Genomic DNA, 18727 nt, shown 5'->3' with positions numbered 1-18727 from the left:
GTCAAAGTGGGAAACTTGTGATTGCAGTGTAGGCCTGCTTCTGCCTTTTTTCTGTACTTGTGAAACAGATTTGACAGGTAATGTTAATTCTTGCCACAATTTCATTTATTGCCAGTCCATTTCTTCAGTAACTGGTTTACTTTGCCAGTGATAAAAATTTTTACTATGTAGCAGAAACCCTGATAATTGGATTCAGACAATAATACCTTCCAAAAACATTTTGGATTTATTATTGTCTGAATCCAATTGTTTACTTGCAAGTTGTACTTAACTAACAAACATTATTAAAATGCTAAGTTTCTGCATAGTGTGCATTTTTTCACTTTGGTATGAAACAAGAATGGTAGGATTAGTATGATGATATCTTTAAAAAAAATTTTAAAAGATTCCTAAATTTTATCATAAACACAAGTTACATAATTATTATATTGTATTTGTGTAGATAATGTTAAACATATATGTCTAACATTAGCTATAAATCTGTACTCATGAAAAAAATTTAAAAGATTAATTTAGATGTTATAAATAGAATAATTTTATATAATAATTATTGTAGTGTCTCACTAAAATTTTATACCTTTCAATAAAGTTAGTAATGTTGGAAGGTATTATACTAACTTAAGATAACCTGAATATTGCCAGGTACAGAAAACCTAGCAATGCTTGGGTTATCTTAAGATCATCAAACAAGCTGGAAAACTACAAGTGGTTTTGTCAAACACTGGTATATGTAGTTAGTGACTATATAGGCATATTCAAAATCTCAGCATCAATCCAGCGAGTTGCTGCCAGAAGTGACAACTGCTGGTGTTTTCAAGAGAACACAAATGCTGACTGCTGGGATATTGAGAAAGAAAAACAAGAAAAATGGCAAATGATGTGGATTTCCATGTTATGTTAAATTTATTTTTGAACTTATTTAATGAAAAATGAATATTTCAAAAAAGAGAAAGAGGGATAAAGATTTTTTAATTTCCATAAGGGTTTTAAATAACGAAATCAATCCTAAGATTACACTTTAACAACTAAAACAAATTATGTGATATCTTACATAGTTATACTAGTATATTAAAATAATCTATTAATGTACTAACTGAATTTTAATTTATTCAGGGTTTATTCATCAACACACAAATTCAAAATTGTCAATGCAAAATAGTTCTTATGAGGCTCATGGTGGCTGCCATCTTGATTGCTGGCATATTGATCACTGAAAAAGACAATTACAGTTTGCTGGAAGTTGTCAGATTTTGAACAGAGCTACTGAGAAGTGCTACACTGAGATTTTGAATATGCCCTATACATTGAACAATTGCTTCCATTGCAGTATCATGAATTTTGTCATTTTCCTTTTTGTTCCTCTTGTAATAAAATAAATTTTAAATTTTGTTTTATTTATGTATCTTTGTGTAGACTCATTCCATTATATTTCAAACAACAAAGTAATTCTTAGTAGAGCAATTGGCAACAAAACAATTTAAAATGGTACATTTCAAGAGACAATAATTATATTTTAAAAGAAACAAATGGGAAATAATGTTCATAAGATTTTTTTTAAGGAAATATTTTCAAAATATTTATGTGTCCTTAAACTTTACTTCAGAAGTGATAAACTAAAATGATTACAATGTGGATTAGTCTCTGTAAACCTTGTAGACTAGTAGACTTATGCAAATTTTTCTATAAAATTTGCATAAGCCAGTATATTTTGCAATAATTTTTGTAAACAGTGTATTTGCATTTTTTACCAGATGCTCACCCTCTGGTGTTAAGAAAAAGTATTTTATCTGGATCGTTTCAATCATTCTTGCGTATTGTCAGGAGAAAAGATGAATAGCAATCAGGAAAGCAAAGCTTTTGAATTGAATTCCAAATTGAAATTCCAAAATCACACGGGAGTCCAATATAAGTTTTAATCCATTCCCGTGTGAAAACAGACGGTTATTCGAAAATCGGAATTTGGAGAAACCCATAAGTGAAATCCATGGAGAGTGGATTTGACTGTTAAGAAATGGCAAGAAAAAAAAAAAGGTCCAGGTTTACACTAACAAATTATGTCAACTTTACAAGATTTTTCTTTAAAGTTTAAAATGCCAGTAATTTTTGCAGGACAATGCATAATTTGATATTTTATTTGCAATTAAACAAAATAAAATTAAAACTGCATTAATAAATCTAATTTCCTTTACTTTGATCTTTAAAGTCACGCCTCGTCCTATATGCAAGTAAATAAGGTATATCGACGCTAATGCTCCACGTAATAAAAAGTATACAAACAGCATTCCGCAGCCTTGGAAAAATCGAGAACAGTCAATTTAAAGTACGCACATTCGTATACTATATATATAAAAAGTAAATAAACACAAACACAAACTAAATCTAAAAACCTTCAAGCAATTAAATAACAGTTAAGGGGAAATCACAGCATTACTCAGAAGATAATATAAGCTAGCAATTTCAAGCTAGTGTGAAATTTTCTTGTGTGTATTTTCATACTGAGATGAAAATACATGCAAGAAATCCATTATTTAACTAAAAAAATATTAAAAATTAATTATTTGTGTAAAGTCTGCTCGTTCAAAAACATAGATAATAAACAAACTATATAAATATACATAAATATGTCATTCAATCAATGAAATATTAAGACATAACATACAGAAGTTTTTCATCAATTAAACGCATAAATTTAAATTAAACACAAAGAAAAATAGTAAATACGAGAGAAGCCATATTTTAATAGCTCGGGTATCACCAACTATTAAAACTCATTGAGAAACTTCTATTTATTAATCTTCATTAATATAATCATTAAAAAATAAATAAATAAACCAAGCATAGTCTAACACTTACCCAACACGTGAGCCATTAATCTTCAAAATATGACAACAACGTAGATATATTAATTATTATTAATTCTTAATTTCCAATAAATTTAAAAATCGTCGTCTGCCTTTAGACTTCATCTGTTCCGCCATTTTAATACTTTCCTACTCTCGAAACGTATGCGCATCTTATATTCGTTTCTATAAAATTGATAAATGTCTACGTATATTATTAATTATCGAATAAATTTCGGTTTTAAATATTAATTTGTAATTTTATAACGAATATTTTGATTTCTTAATTTTGACATGTTTTACTTGATAAATTAATAGCGCCATCTGGTTTTTTAGAATATAAACTAAAGTTTCGGAGAAGAGACCGGCCACTTCAGCGAAATACAGGTTCCTTCTCTCTCTACCTCTAAATAGCGCTTCGGATAAAAGAAAAATGGTAACTAAAATTTAAATTAATTTATATTTAGCTTAATTAAATCGATTAATTTACTTAAAATATTATTATTATTTTTATTTTTTATTTTGATTGTAGGCAGATTTAAAACCCGTTGAAGTTGAAAGTAAGTTGTACAAGTATTGATTTTTACTTGGTTTAATTTTGTGTATAATTAATTTTATCTTGTAAAATATATTAAAATTTATGTTTTAAATCGAATTGTTTTATTATATACATAATAATAAAACAATTCGGTTTAAGCGCACTTTAAGCGCAAAAATATTCACAGGAGTACTTAATGTGTTAAATTGATTACAGTTTAAAAATTTAATAAGGTGCAGTATTAATTTAAAAATTTGCTAAATAATTCTCTTTATTATTTGAATTATAAAATTCAAGGCACGTAACAACTAGAAAAATTTTAATAATTTAATAAATTTAAAAGAATGTTCGGCTTCTCTGCATAACAAACGTATTTAACAGTGAAATAAACCCTTCTGCTTTAATTGTTTTCTAGTTTAACCACAGTTTTAATTTTAAAAATATTTGAAATTCAGAGTAATCTTGTTAAACAATAATCTTTTTTAAATAATAATAATAATAAATATTTTATTTTAAAAAAAAAATTCATGAAAATGAAAGGTTTTTCTAATGCAATTTTTAATTCTGGTGTGTTATAAATTAAAATTTTATCCCTTTTTTTAGGGAGATTTCTTACCATTTTGATTTTTGATAGTGGATTTATATAAACAATCTTTTATTAACATAAATAAAATGATTAGTTATTTATAGCATAATAATGTTATGGACTGAATTCTTACTAGAAATGGTCGTACAAAGAATATTTTGTTAAATTTCTATATGTATCTGTTCACACAGTTATTTTTAGACGAAAAATGCTCAGTAATCCAAGACGGTACCTTCCGTATGTGGGAGGAAATTATTTAAAATTTGGATGTAAGTCAAACTAAAGTGGGTGATGCCAAAATTAATAGAATTACCTACGATAATTGGAACGGAAGACGCCATTTTCCTTTTTTTTTTTTTATTTGATAAGGTGTGCTTAGTTTATCCGTAATAATTAAGAGTTTATTTTATTAATAATGACGTCACACTTCATTTAATTTGACGACGAAAAGGCTCATAAATTTTCGAGAATTCGATTAATTTATTAAATGCAGGAACTTTTAAGAGAATTTCAAAAACCTTCGTTAATTCTTACGCGAATAGAAACACTATAGGTGTGCTTAGTTTATCCGTAATAATTAAGAGTTTAATTTATTAAAAAAGACGTAACACAAAATTAAATGCTTGACGACGAAAAGGCTCATAAATTTTCGAGAATTCGATTACATTTATTAAATTCCTAAATTTTAATTTTTATTTCAAAATATTCTAGTTATGTTAACAAGAATTTTTCCACTCAATGGTCGATACTTTATAAAGTTTCTGGCCCGGTGGATGAGATAGCTGAAAAGCTAAATTTAGCGGGGGTGTTGGAGCTACCAACACCAAATATGGTTAGAAAAATTGGCTGTGCAATGATAAATAAACATACATTACGCATGCTTCTTCATTCCCGGTTTAGAAAATGAAACGTTATAGGTTAATATTTATTCTTTTTAAAATGTAAATGTCCCTCCTACCTTTTGTACGATTTATCATTAATTCGTACATTAAATGCGAAATTTAAATTGTTTGAACGGAATGTTCTAATATATCACTTAATAATTAAGCGAAGCCGGCGACAATTGTGACATCTGAAGCATTTGTAAAGATAACATTCCTAACACTCCGCGAGACAAGTTAAATGATTATGTTTAAGATTAGTTTTCTTTGTCTTCGTCAAGAACAATAGTAACAATGCTGTTAAGTGACAGAGCATCTCGTTAAAACGTCTGTATTATGTGACATTTAATGAGTTCTTGACAGGCAATTGTGTTTGCTGTACAACCTTTTTTTTAACTTTGTTTAAAAATAGATTAAAGTTAACAAATTTAAAATTTTTTTTTTTAGAAGTTAGAGAGCATTTCGATATTTATGATTTCGAGGGAGAAGGAAAAATCGATGCTTTCGATGTAGGAGATTGTTTAAGATCTTTAGATTTACGTCCAACTGTAGCTGCTATTGAAAAAAATGGTGGATCGAAAAGAAAAGGTAAAAATTAATTACACTATACGAATTATCCATTAGTTTTTCATTTTATTTTATATATAATGTTCCAACAGTGAGTTATTAATCTTGAAATCATATACGTTAATGGCTGATTGTGCTTGTTTAAAATATAAACTACAGTACGATTATTTAATACAAAAGAGCTATTTATAATAAAACTATAAACCGTTTTATGCGTTCTGAATAAGTTTTTATTTTAACCTATTGACTAGCTTATTATACGAAAATTTTTACCAAAGCAATATATATCATAAATAGAGAGAGAGAGTTTTAGAAATAAACTAGAAATAAATCGAGAGAAAATCATTTTAAAAAATGAATTCTAACTTTTAAATTTTATTTATTTATACGTATCAATGCTATTATTTGAAAGCTAATTTGTTGTTTGTACTTTGTCATATTGCCTAAATGGCATCACCTTTCTAATACTTTGTATAAAAAAACAAAAGAAATTAATAAATTTAGAGAACTGAATTGCTTTGTATTTTTAATTACGCCATTTAATTTAATTTTTCTAAATAAACTCACATTGTTTGGTATTACGTTTATCTGTAGCCTATGTCATAAAAAATTCCAAATTCGAATTTTTAAACTTGATAAAAGACTTGTGTCTAAGTCGTATATGGTGGTTTCTACTTTTAACATGGAGAACTTCTTGAAACTCCCTAAAATAGAATCAGGCCTGGTCTATATATATATATATATATATATATATATTTATTTATTTATGTCCTCGTTTTGTTTTTTTAATTGTTTAAAATATTATTTAAGTATTAAAATAAATTATAAATCTACTTTAAAAATATGGAAAATATAATTAGATATTATGGCCTAATATAAAGTTAAACTCATAGAAACATGCAGTTTATGGAAAATGTTATTATTCTTCCATTTTTTTTAATAATAGTCAAGAAGCGTAATAATAAGAATGCGTGTTCTTTATTTATAAAATATTGTTTTTTTAATTAAATAAATTAAAACCCATGTTATGCTATGGCTTTGAATGTCTTTATACGAATTAAATATATTTGGTAAAATTTAAATAAAAAATTGATTTCTTCAGGAGAAAAAAAATTGTCGTTCGAAGAATTTCTTCCAATCTACAGTCAAATTAAAAAAGATAAAGATGTTGGTACATTCGAAGATTTTATGGAAGGATTGAAAGTTTACGACAAAAATGAAAACGGTACCATGCTAGCAGCCGAATTGGCCCACACTTTATTGTCTTTAGGTAATTGTTGTTATTGATAACAATAGATTATCTGATATTTAGATTAGCTAACACATTTATAATAATCATACGTATGTAGGAGAAAGACTAACAGACTTTGAATGCGAAGAATGTATTAAAGCTTGTGCGGGACAAGAAGATGATGACGGATATATTAAATACGAACGTAAGTTCTTTTTAATACTTTTGAGAGAAAAATGCATATTGATAAATATTTTTAAACAAAATTCATTTCTATTGCACGTTGCCAAAATTACGAAATTCTAACACGAGTATGACAAAAATTAATAAGATAAATTTATGATTTATGTTATGAAAGATAAATAATTATATAAAGCAAGATATAGCAGTAATTATTATTAATTAAAACCAAGCTTGTTATAAAGCCATTAGGCACTAAGGTCGGTTACTATGTTCATTAGCCTACATTGATCCTGCGTAATAAACAATTATTAGATCTATAAATAATATGAGAATTATTTTATTTTTATGAAACAATTACGGGTAGTTGCTGAGTCGATCATCTTCTAAGATTAAACTTTTGTAAATTATAAAACAAATAAAAATCAATGGTAAATTATGCTCACGAGAATACAGATTCAGATTCTAACATAGGCAGTAGGCCTACTTGTTATTCAGGCTCTCTGAAATATATTCGTTTGGAAATATTTCATTATATAAACCAAATTCAATGCGGAAGTGATTGAGTGTGCAATTACGTTTAGCTTAGTAGTGATGTGAATGTGCAAACGATCCGATTTAATAGAAAATATCAAACGCTCTTACATAAAATAGCGCTAATCTAATCACCACATCAATGCTAACCTAAACCATACCTCACGTTCAACCACATTTGAGTTACACAGTGACGCATAGCTACTCCTTGTGTGTTGTACGATGAAGAATTTTACCTGTCATATTTGATAAGTAAAATCCTGTTTCGGGATCTCGCTTAATATTTCAGAATGCATTGAAAAGTACGTATTTTTCATACGCTACAACTTTGTCATTGATAATCGTGTCTATTTTCATTAGGGCTGAGGTTACGACAGCCGTCTCTGATAAGGGGGCGGAAATTTTCACCATTGTTTATCCATGTCGGACATAGTATACAAAGCTCTAATGTGATTGCCCTATTCGTTTTTGAAATAATTGGTTGGAAAGAATATTTGCACTGTATACAATTATTAAATAAATTTATAAAATTTAAAAATTAATTAGCTAGATCTTACTCTATTTGCATTTAATACATACAAAATTAATTGAATAATATCGATGATGTTGCATATATTTCATAATTTTCAAATACAGTATGTACGAAGTACATGTTCAGTATCTAATAATTTAATGATAATTTATCGATTAAGTTTTATGAGTTTATATAATTACTACAAAGTATTATCATATTATACATATTTATTTCACAAAGTATGAGTACAAAGACAGGTGGTTACAATTACAATATCTCCATTTAGAGAGCTCTGTAGCTTCAATAACGCTCGCTCGCTCGGGAGTATTTAAATCAGAATCACAAATCACAAGTAAACAAAATAAACAACTGCGCGAGAAGTGTCGAATTCGAACGAGCAAGTGCACCGCCTGCGCGCACCACTTATTCCCTCTCGCTCATTCGCGAAGCGCGTGAGTCGCGGACGAGATTGTTTGATATGAATTGATTTATTTTGATTTTTAAATTTAATAATTGGCGATTTTGCGCGCCCCCTTTGAAAGGCGCCCGGGGCACGTGCCCTACTTGCCCCACCCTAGCTACGCCACTGGTGCCATTCTGCTACTACTAAAGGAACGTGAATGATTTGAGTAGTACAAGTACAAATCTTGGTGGGGAGAAGAATTATGCGATAAAAAATTAATTCCAAAATGTGCCGATATAGGAAATATGTCGCATAAATCTCTTACTCTACGTTAATAGATGCAATGTTTCAGCATCTTACGTGAATTTAGGCGCTTAAAAACATTCGTCAAGAGTCTTTATCACCATGTTGGAGTTAGACAAACGATTAAGACGTTCGAGGAGACCGGATCCGGAGAAGTTAAGGTTGGAAACGGACAGATGCCTCTCGCACCTCAGATAACAGACGAAGTTGCTACTGCTATCGTGGACCTATCCATGAATGATGCAGATAGGCCAAGTAGCGAACGTAGAGTAGCGTGGCCGTTGGATGTTTCAAATTCTACTGTAAGGCAAATTGTAAATTCGAAAAATAATCCACTATTATCATTACACAATCAGTCGTCACCACCAATTGCTTCGAAATGTTTCCGAAAAAAGAATAAGATTTATTCTAACGTTTTTGGCCAGAATGGAAGTGGACGATGCCTTTCCATGAAACATTTTATTCGGAATTGAAGCCCATTTTTATTTCAATGGGACACTCAATAATCAATACTCAAAACTGCCGAATAACATCTGGGACTTTGAAGCTCCAGATGTTATCCACCAAATTCACTAACGAATCACTGTCTGGTGTGGTTTTATATCACATTTCATCCTTGGACCTTACTTTTTAAGGAGTTTAATCCAGAGATCCAGTAACGAGTTCTGCTACAGCACAGCGCTATCTTCACAAATTACGTAGCTTTGTAATTCCGCAACTGCAACAATCAGGATGGCTGGATGAGGCAATCTTCATGCAAGATGAGCTCCGCCTCATATCGCAAGACCAGTGCAGCGGCTGTTATAAGATCATTTTACTGAGAATAGTGTAGTCAGTCATTTTATTCCCATGGCATGGCCACCGCGATCAACGGATCGCGGTGGTCGTGCCACAACTAAAAATCTCGTGGTGTAAGCACCACGAGATTTTTAGTTGTGATGTTACTTCAAAGCCGATGTCTGTCTCTGATCTAAGCATCTTTAAAGGACAACATAATTCACCCCATGTGTTACATTCTGCAATCAAGCATACTATGTATCGCATGAATTTTCAGTCCCAAAACAACGGTAATCTCGTCTAAGCCCAATTGCAACGTCAGCAACATCTTCCAACATCGTGAATAAATATGAATAATTTTCAGGCTGTGATTATAAAACTTTGAAATTGAACTTTATATCTCTTTATCTCTTGTTTTTTAATGCTCCTCCATAAAGTGTTTTACGTTATACAGCGACATATTTTTCCCTATCGGTATATTTAGAGCTTTTCAGCATAATCCTTCTTCTCCGTCTTGAAAAGTGTACTAAAAATTTCGATGCCATTCTGATTATTCGTTGAAACTTCAGAGTCTTCTAAATAGAAATAATTGTAACCACTTGGTATATAACCGTGATACGGTTTAACCTCGTAAGGATATTTTCAACTGCTTTTAATCAACTTTGGAAGATTCTAATGTGTAAAGAAATCGAATTTAATTATTGTGGCATTGTCACAATAAAATATGATTAAAAATTGTGGCAAAGTATCGTAAGGATCAATTCTATACTAAATTTATCGCTCGATATAGTAAGGTAAATATCTTAAATTGTAATCAAGTGATTTCCGGTCCAAAAAATTTTAATTTTGTTTGGTAATTTTTAAGACTTTGTATTATTAAAAATACAAGAAATGAAATTTATTAAATATGTAATTCATGACTGTAAATCTGTTTTTAAAAAAGCATTAAATGCAACTTGATAAAGTCCCTAATTGAATAGATTATAAATAAAATACAGTAGAGCGTCGTTTATCCGAATCAATTGGGGACTGGGGTTGTTCGGATAACCGATTATGTACGAAAAAATATATTAACTTATCCGATGTTGAAAGTTTTCTCCGTTGCGTGTCGCTTCGTGTTGAATTTTCGTCGATTTTAAGTCTAACGAAAATTTTTATAATAATCGAGGCTATTGTATAGTTAAAAATCATTTCTTTATTTTGTACAAACAAAATAAATATATTGAAAAATATAAAAACAAAAAAGTATACTTTAGAAGTTAATCTAGTATCAAAAACGTTCGATTCGGCACGACACAGTCTGACTGGAAAGCTTTCGGATAAACGACGCTCTACTGTATTAAAAAATATAAAAATTCTCTTTTTTATAATTTATAAAAAATTAATAATAAATAATTTTGCATACGTTAGTTCACCTGAAGTAGAAATGAGAGAAATTAAAGAATATATAGTTTATTAATCTGGCACCCGAATTTATCTCAATGCTCAAAACTGCCGATCATCATCTGGGACTTTGAAGCTCCAGATGTTATCCTCCAAATTCACTGACGAATCACTCTGGTGTGGTTTTATATCACATAGTCTAATGTCTGAATTAACCCATGTATAAATATGCCGCGTCCTCACATTTTTTAGAAAATATATCTTGAGAAAAAGCCTTGTATACCGGTATGACGGATATATAAAGAAAGCCATTTTAGTAACATATACTAGATCATAGAAAACGTGGTATATGGTTGTAAAACACATGATATGGTTGTACTGATATTGTGCAAGGAAGAATTTAACTAATTTTTGCATAATATGTTAAAGTTAGTTAAATTATCTTTAGAAACTTTACTGAAGTTAAGCTTGCTGAATAAATTTGATTAAATAGCATAAAATAACAAACATTTTTGATAATTTTTGTCATTATTACACCGGGCATCACCAGCTGCTATACTATAGCCTGGTATTGTGTATCAGCTGGCAATGATTACACTATCAAACTATATTTAAAATTTGTCTCATCAGAGAAAATTAATACTTAATTTTGAGTTAAGTACGTTTTACAATTAAGTCCGTTTTTTTGAGCTTCAATTTGAAAAAATTATAGACCTATAAATTTCCACTGTCGTCCGTCCGTCTGTCTTTCCTTAATCTCGAGAACAGAATTAGATAGACGAAAGACGAGACCAGATATGGAAATCTTAGGGGTAGAAGGCCCAATAACTGTATATGAACTTCCGACGCAAATCAGAAGTCGTGTTATTTCAAATCAAAATTTTCCCTGAAAAGTGTACATAGATGATCGGCACGACTCTATTGTTAAAGGAAAAGTACGATGTACAGGGGCAAGCCACTACTAATTGAGGTGGAGAGCATATATTTTAAATTAAATAAATTAAAAATTTAGGCTTAGTAAACACTAGTGTTGTGTGTTTTCCAAAGACACTAGTGTTTACTAAGCCTAAATTATAGAACGAGACACGGTTTCACCACACAAATAAATTAAAAATATTATTAAAAATTGCAGCCAGGCATTGTGACAATGTCACAATAAATAATTGCTCATTCAATAAATAATTTAGATTCAGTTATTGAAAACTGTAAGTGAACATTTCCGTCTGAAGAATATTCCATTGGGATCTCTCTCTCGTGCTCTATTTCTTTTAGAAATAAAATTTAATATTTAAATCATTAAATTTAAGCGATACATAATTAAAATATCAGAATACATTTAACATATTCATATTTTCTTTTCAGCTTTTGTCAAGGCTATCATGGCTGGACCTTTTCCTGAGGAAATGAAACACTAATCTGAAAACAAAATTACTACCTAAAATTCATACAAGACAAAAAAAAATAATCATCAAAACTATTTATATTAATCTGTTATAAAGTTAATGTATTAAAAAAAACCAACAGATTTTATCAATAATTATTATAGCATAAAATAAATCTTTTGCTAATTTCTTTAAAATGCTTAATTACACAAGATAATTTTAATAAGTAACTTCCATATTGAAAAAAGAAAATTTTCACTCACATTAATTTTAACCATGCGCGGCTCTACCGTTTAAACTTACAGTATATTTAATGTAAACTTTATGCAAATAAATTATCCTGTAAATTCTGAAAGAACATAATCAAATAAAAGTTAAAATTTCCCTTTGAAAATAATTACTATAATTTTCATAAATTACATAATTATCAACCACCGAAGTAAATCTAAATAACATCATAAATTACATACTCTCTCTAATCAGCATAATTGATTGAGAAACATAATAATGATGTTATCAGGTTTAAAAAAAATTAAAATAAGAATATAAAGGTTATAAATATCAATATTAAAACTAAAATTTATATTAAATAAGTTCCAACTCTTTCATTCTAAAACACAAAGTTTTGAGTACAAAGAGTTATCATAAAAACACAAACAAAATATTTTGAAAACTTACTTAATTGTTATTTTATTTACCATATTTAAGCAAGAGAAGCAAACTTATCAAATGACAATTTAATTTAATTTATAACATAAAGTTTTTAATCCAGCAAAATTATAGAAAACAAATATTTGTTACTATAGGCTATATATATATATATTTTTTTTTTATTAAAAGGTTTTTGCTATAAATTAAGTTACTGTATTTAAACATGAATTTTTAATTTTTATTATTTTTACATAATCTAGTGATCAAAAACTCAGAATTTCAATAAACAGTTCTTTGTGCGCTTTAAAACTTGAATAATTTAGCTTCTAATTACAATTTCCCTAACTATGTTTCAGTTACAACATTAATTGTATAGGTTTTTTTTTTACTCTGGTACAAGTGTCATTTAAAGAAAGATTTTAGAGGAATAACTCCTACTTTTAATACATTTAGTCTACATATGGAAAGTAAATAACATTGTAAATTAAGTAATTATTTTTGTCCATGGAACTAGAATACATTAATTTTTATAAATAGGTTATATACGAGATTAAAAAGAAGTGTAATAAAATTAAATGAATGAAACGCCTTCTATAATGTATTTTTAAAGTCTTATAATTTAATTATGCTTATAAGTTATTTACAAGGTGCATTCGAGTTATAACACCTCCGATTTTTTTTTCTCGGGACTGGAAACAGTTAGAAACACGCAGTTTATTTTAAAATACGCATGCACTCGTTGTGAATGCGTGACAGAGATGGCAGAACTGTACGGCACACAGAACTCTAGCGGCAGCGGCGAGAGCGCGGACTGTTTTTGATACTTAAAATAGCGACGCTTTCATTACAAGAACAGCGTGTAATCGTTCGTTTTCTTCATTTGAGTTTGTGTGCAATTAATGCACACAAACAAACAATTAACAAAAAGAAACAAAGCTATACATCAAACCCTTAATTATGGATGCTAAAATAGTTCTTTAAATACTTTATCATCCACGAAAATATTATTTTAAAGTTATGGTTTATGTTACAATAATTTGGCTAAAATGTTTTTTTGTTTTAAATTTAAATTACATTAAGAAGTAAGAACATTGTTTGCTCTAAACTTAATATTCAAGTAATGTTCTAAATCAAGGCCTCAAAGATATTAAGTAGAATAAACTATAAATTTAAAAAAGCTTCAGCATCTGATTCAAGAAAACAATTATAATCAAATAAAATAAATCAATTCATCCTTCTCTAATCATAAAACTCTGAGACTTTGCATTCTATTAATTAGAAAAAAAAACTAGGTTTTTTTCTAACTTTCTATTTTCATTTTCAATTCTCTCAATGGCCTTGTCCATGATATATTCATATTCGTCATGGACAAGGCTGTTGAAAGAATCAAAAATAAAGATTGTCTTTTGAATAGAAAGACGAAGAAAATGAAATCACACCAGATTGAAAAGGATATTGTGTCAGCTGAAGGTAGAAAAAAAGTTGTGGAAAGAAAAATGCTAGTGAAACTCAATGATAAATTACTTCCTTATTGTTCTTAAAAAAAAGCAAATAGCATAAAGCTTGTCCTCAACAATATATTTTTAAAATTGTCCTAATACTAAGTGATGAATTCTTCCAAACCCGAAGACAAATTTCTAGTTATACGAGAGTGAAGTCTGTTCTTAGATCTAGTCTGTAAAGAGAGAGAAAGAGGGGGTAGGGTAGAAAAAGGGCTTGAAAGGAGAGGTTTGAAAGTGGTAGAGAGAGGGAATGGAAGTTTTTCTAGTTACAGGAAAAGAAAAAAATCCTGATTTAATATGTTCTTCAAATTGCCTTTAGCTTTAAATACATTTCACGAAAGATTGTCAAACTTTATAATTTGACTGATGTGATCAAGTTAAAACTCAAACAAAAAAAAATTTGATTGCAGATCCTCTCAAGACAGAAAGAGTTATTTGTTTCTCACACTGGAGTAAGGAGTTTGAGAAATATAAATTAAAGAATATATTATAAAATTACACATAAGGAATACTAAATCAGATATTGGTTTTCTACCCAAGAAAAAAGTTTTTTTAAGTGGCTAATTTGTAGTGTTAGCTGACCAACGCTACAAAATTCCTTATGAACTTTAGTTAATGACAAAATAAAACACTCATACTATAACATTCAATAGCATATAAATATATTTCCTTTTAAATTAATGCATTATTTAATTTACTATTATTAAAAATATTTTTAACAGATCTGAAGAAATATTTAGATGGTCAATCAACTTGCTAAAACCAGCTTAAAAAGAAGACTGTGGTATCTACAGAATAACAAATTCAACAGATTGGAATGATTATTTCAATTCAGATGATTATACAGCAAGAATCCAAAAAGAAACGTAGCTAAATAAGTACAAGGTTATAATCCAATTAATGACGTGATTATATCTTTGAGAATCGGCAAGATTCTAACAAATAAAGAAACGTGTAAAAGCTTGTTAATAATCCAATTTTATTAAAGTTGTCAAACTAAAACTAAATGTATTTTAAGATTTAAATGCACGGCTGATCTTCAAAAGTCAATAAAATAATTAAATTTAAGTTTTTAAAAGAAAAAATGATAGCATATTAATGAATTTTACTAACATCAACAATCTTTTACCAAAAGTCAAACAAACACATTAATAATCTAAAGTAACTATGAATATAAAATAAAAACTAAAACAAAAGAAAAAAATAAATATAAACAAACAATTTATACAATAAGAAAGGGGTTTTTTGGGCAAAAGGAAGGTAAATCTATTTTCTAATGAAAGCATTTTTATGGATTTCCGTACTTATTTTGTTAAGAGAAAACCTCCATCTCTGCTAATATTCTCTTTCTTTAAACTACTGTATATCTAATAATCCAGAGATTTTGCCGTTCTAAAGTTGTTTCCTAGTATATTTCTTTCAATAATTTGACATCATTCCATGACATAGTAAATGGAAATTGTAGATGTATATGGTAGAGGAAAAACAACTACAGTAATATACTGTAGTTGTTTTTCATCTTTGAATAATGATTCAAAAATTTCTTCTTTTATTTTATTAATCTTCTGTGTCTTTTAACTCTATTTTCTAAATATCTCTATTTTATCCACATAAGGTGTATTTTGAAGGTTCGTATTATGTAATAATACTGTATTTTTGCACAAATAAGACAATGCTCTTGTAAGTAAAAACTGCTTTAGTATTTTTGAAACATTTCTTGTTTTGCTTGTAAGAACACTGCATTGCTGTATAATTGTAAATTAAAAATGTATGTACTGATCACTGACAAAATATAAAATAAACACTTTTGATACTATAAAAGTTTTTATTGGTACTTTGCAGAATATAGTGTTGATTTTGTCCAGTCTATGAAAGCATGCTCTTTTATGTACAGAAATACATTAAGTGTTCTCAACTCTTAAGGATCTTTGTCATTTTCTTAATGTTTGATATAAAATACTCTCTTAAACTCATTTCTTTTTCACACATTCTTATTATTCATTATTTCAAAAAGATGGCTGTCTAACACTTGCTATACTTATTGATACTTTATCTTTTATTGCTTTTCTTTACTATTTTAAGGTAAATTCAAAGAAAAACACAAAAAAGTAAAACATGTAGCAAAAGTTACAGCTATCCATTAATTGGAAATTTTTGATAGCAGCTTTTTTATGTTCTGTCATGACAACATATTCCATTAGGTGTACACTAAGTGGTACACAGTAATTGTTAGAAGTGCCGTTCAACTTGTTTCTGTAGTAAAGATTCACATTTTATATCTGCAATATGGTCAACTATCAATTTTATAAAAGTTTTTCATGCTTAAAAACTCAACTTACATATTAGCATATATGATAAGTATGTATATATATATATATATATATATATATCTTAGAAAAACATTTTTAATACATTCTAATAATGGGGTGCACTCAAAATCATGATTGTATTCAAATACTGTCGGCCATTCCTCATTTGTAACCATGATAGATGCACTTAAATTGCACCATTCATCTAAAACTACGATTAAATACGATGCAAGACTTCTATTAATTTTTTTTTATTTCAGTAAAGTGAACACTATTCTGAATTTGAAAATAATCTATAAAAAAATAATAATTTTTATTAGATATTTTCAATTAAAAATAATTTGAAAAGTATCATTCAGAATCTTCAAGCGTGACTTAAAAATGTTCCACCAATTCATAAAAAATGCAAAAGATTTAATATCTTAAAATATATAAACAAACATTATTAGTTTTAAAATTCAATAATAATGTTAGTAATATTAAGGCTATTGAAAAATATACTTCAACCTTCAAAAATTTTTGAGAATTTTAACCCTAAGTTTTAAAAGAATTTTTCAAATGAAAACTTGCAATTGTATAATAGAACTTCAAAATATGATTTTCTTTTTTATTGGAATTGTAAATCTGGCACGAAAACAAACTTATAAACAGTTCTTAAATCAATGGAATTTTATTTATTCTTAGTTACATATATTAATAGCTTTCCTATAATATTGGAAAATAAGTTCACTCATCTTAAAATTATAATTATCATCGATTGTGGATGCCGTACTCTTCGTATTTACATGATTTTAACTTTACAAATTTTGTAGAAATTGAAGATTTATCTAATAAAAAGTTTTGCACAGCTTTCAAACTTTTCATAATACTAATTGTGTATATTCGGAAATATTTATATATTTCTATTCGAGAGGTTGAAAATTATTTTTGATACACAATCTAGTATATATTGAAGCAATGCTGAATATAATTATCAGAAAAGCATTAATCAATTGCTATATCAAAAGTGGTACAGATTTATCGACGATATATTATACAGGGTGTAACAAAACTACAGTCAATGTTTTAGGGATAAATTCTAGTCAAAAATAAATTTAAAATCCTCTATGAATATTTTTCAATTCCACTTCATTTTCAAGATTTTGGCTACTAATCATATTGAAAATCAATTTTAAACAACCTGCCAAACAGATACTGTGTTTCCCACTTCTGTGTTATTAACATGTACAAACTGAAGCTTTATTTTAAATGTTAAAAAATGTTTTTAATACATTGAAATTAAACTTGTTTTAATATGAGTATTGAGCTTCAATTATTTATATAAGAAGTAAACATCTATGTTTGCAGAGTACATTGTGAGCAGTTCTTGTAAATTATTCTATTTAATTTTGTAAAAATGAAATGTTATTAAAAGTAAACTTACATTGAAAAACTCTTGATTTCCAACTATTTGTTTTTTTACCATAGAGTGTATACATACTGCAAAATCTTAGAGTGAATTAGGTTTTGATTATGTTTATTATAGTAGGTTTATTTGGATAATATTTACTTACCTCAATCTGTTGACAGAAGTATAAAAAATATAAAATTTCTTTAAAAAGTTGACAACTCTAGTGTTAGAACTTTGGCAGGGGATTTGAAGAGTAATTTTTTTGGCAGGCCACATCTTGAAAATGAAACTAAAAAAACTAAATTTAAAAAATGCTTATAAGGGATTTTAAGCTTATTTTTGACCTTAGAATTTATCCCTATCATTTTGGCATGAAGTTTTATTATACCTTATATATTTATTTATCTATTCCAATGCCGATAGATATAAAGCATCACTGGTAAAAGTCTATTACTTACAGTTTAGATAGTAAATAGTTATGTTAATATAGAAACATTTTCACATTATTTTATTCATATAAAATGGTACAAGAAACTTTAAAAAAAATTACTTTATTTATAGGTTTCAGATATTTTCCCTAGAAAAATGAAAAACAAATGCACAATACAATTATAGAAAGCGATTTCAAACATGTGCTCATATGATTATAGCTTCAAATTTTTCAATAATAATCCAAGCAATTGGTCAGTTGAAACAAATACTATTATTATGCTTAATTCAAATTAATATTTAAAATCAAAGTAATAGCAATTATGA

General features: G+C 28.0%; 2 protein-coding genes across 5 annotated transcripts in view; one reads left to right on the top strand and one right to left on the bottom strand.

The window, feature by feature from the left end:
* The window catches only part of LOC136990114 (N-chimaerin-like), a 40108-nt gene extending 37111 nt beyond the window's left edge, over positions 1-2997 (bottom strand). For all 4 annotated transcript variants that reach the window (XM_067288473.1, XM_067288474.1, XM_067288475.1 and 1 more), the window contains exon 1: positions 2854-2997. In XM_067288473.1, the coding sequence (XP_067144574.1) occupies positions 2854-2869 (16 nt within the window). In that variant the 5' untranslated portion in view covers positions 2870-2997. The remainder of the gene's footprint in view (positions 1-2853) is intronic.
* The window catches only part of Mlc1 (Myosin light chain alkali), a 105050-nt gene extending 92534 nt beyond the window's left edge, over positions 1-12516 (top strand). The window contains exons 2-7 of the mRNA XM_067288495.1: positions 3237-3276; positions 3373-3400; positions 5293-5433; positions 6515-6682; positions 6762-6848; positions 12100-12516. Of these exons, the coding sequence (XP_067144596.1) occupies positions 3274-3276; positions 3373-3400; positions 5293-5433; positions 6515-6682; positions 6762-6848; positions 12100-12152 (480 nt within the window). The 5' untranslated portion in view covers positions 3237-3273 and the 3' untranslated portion in view covers positions 12153-12516. The remainder of the gene's footprint in view (positions 1-3236; positions 3277-3372; positions 3401-5292; positions 5434-6514; positions 6683-6761; positions 6849-12099) is intronic.
* Positions 12517-18727: the final 6211 nt, after the last annotated feature.

Source organism: Centruroides vittatus, unplaced genomic scaffold, assembly GCF_030686945.1.
Source record: "Centruroides vittatus isolate TY-2023 unplaced genomic scaffold, ASM3068694v2 scaffold_861, whole genome shotgun sequence".
Classification (NCBI taxonomy): Eukaryota; Metazoa; Arthropoda; class Arachnida; order Scorpiones; family Buthidae; genus Centruroides; species Centruroides vittatus.
Note: the sequence above shows the minus strand (reverse complement) of the source record. Positions and strands in the feature narration are given on the sequence as shown.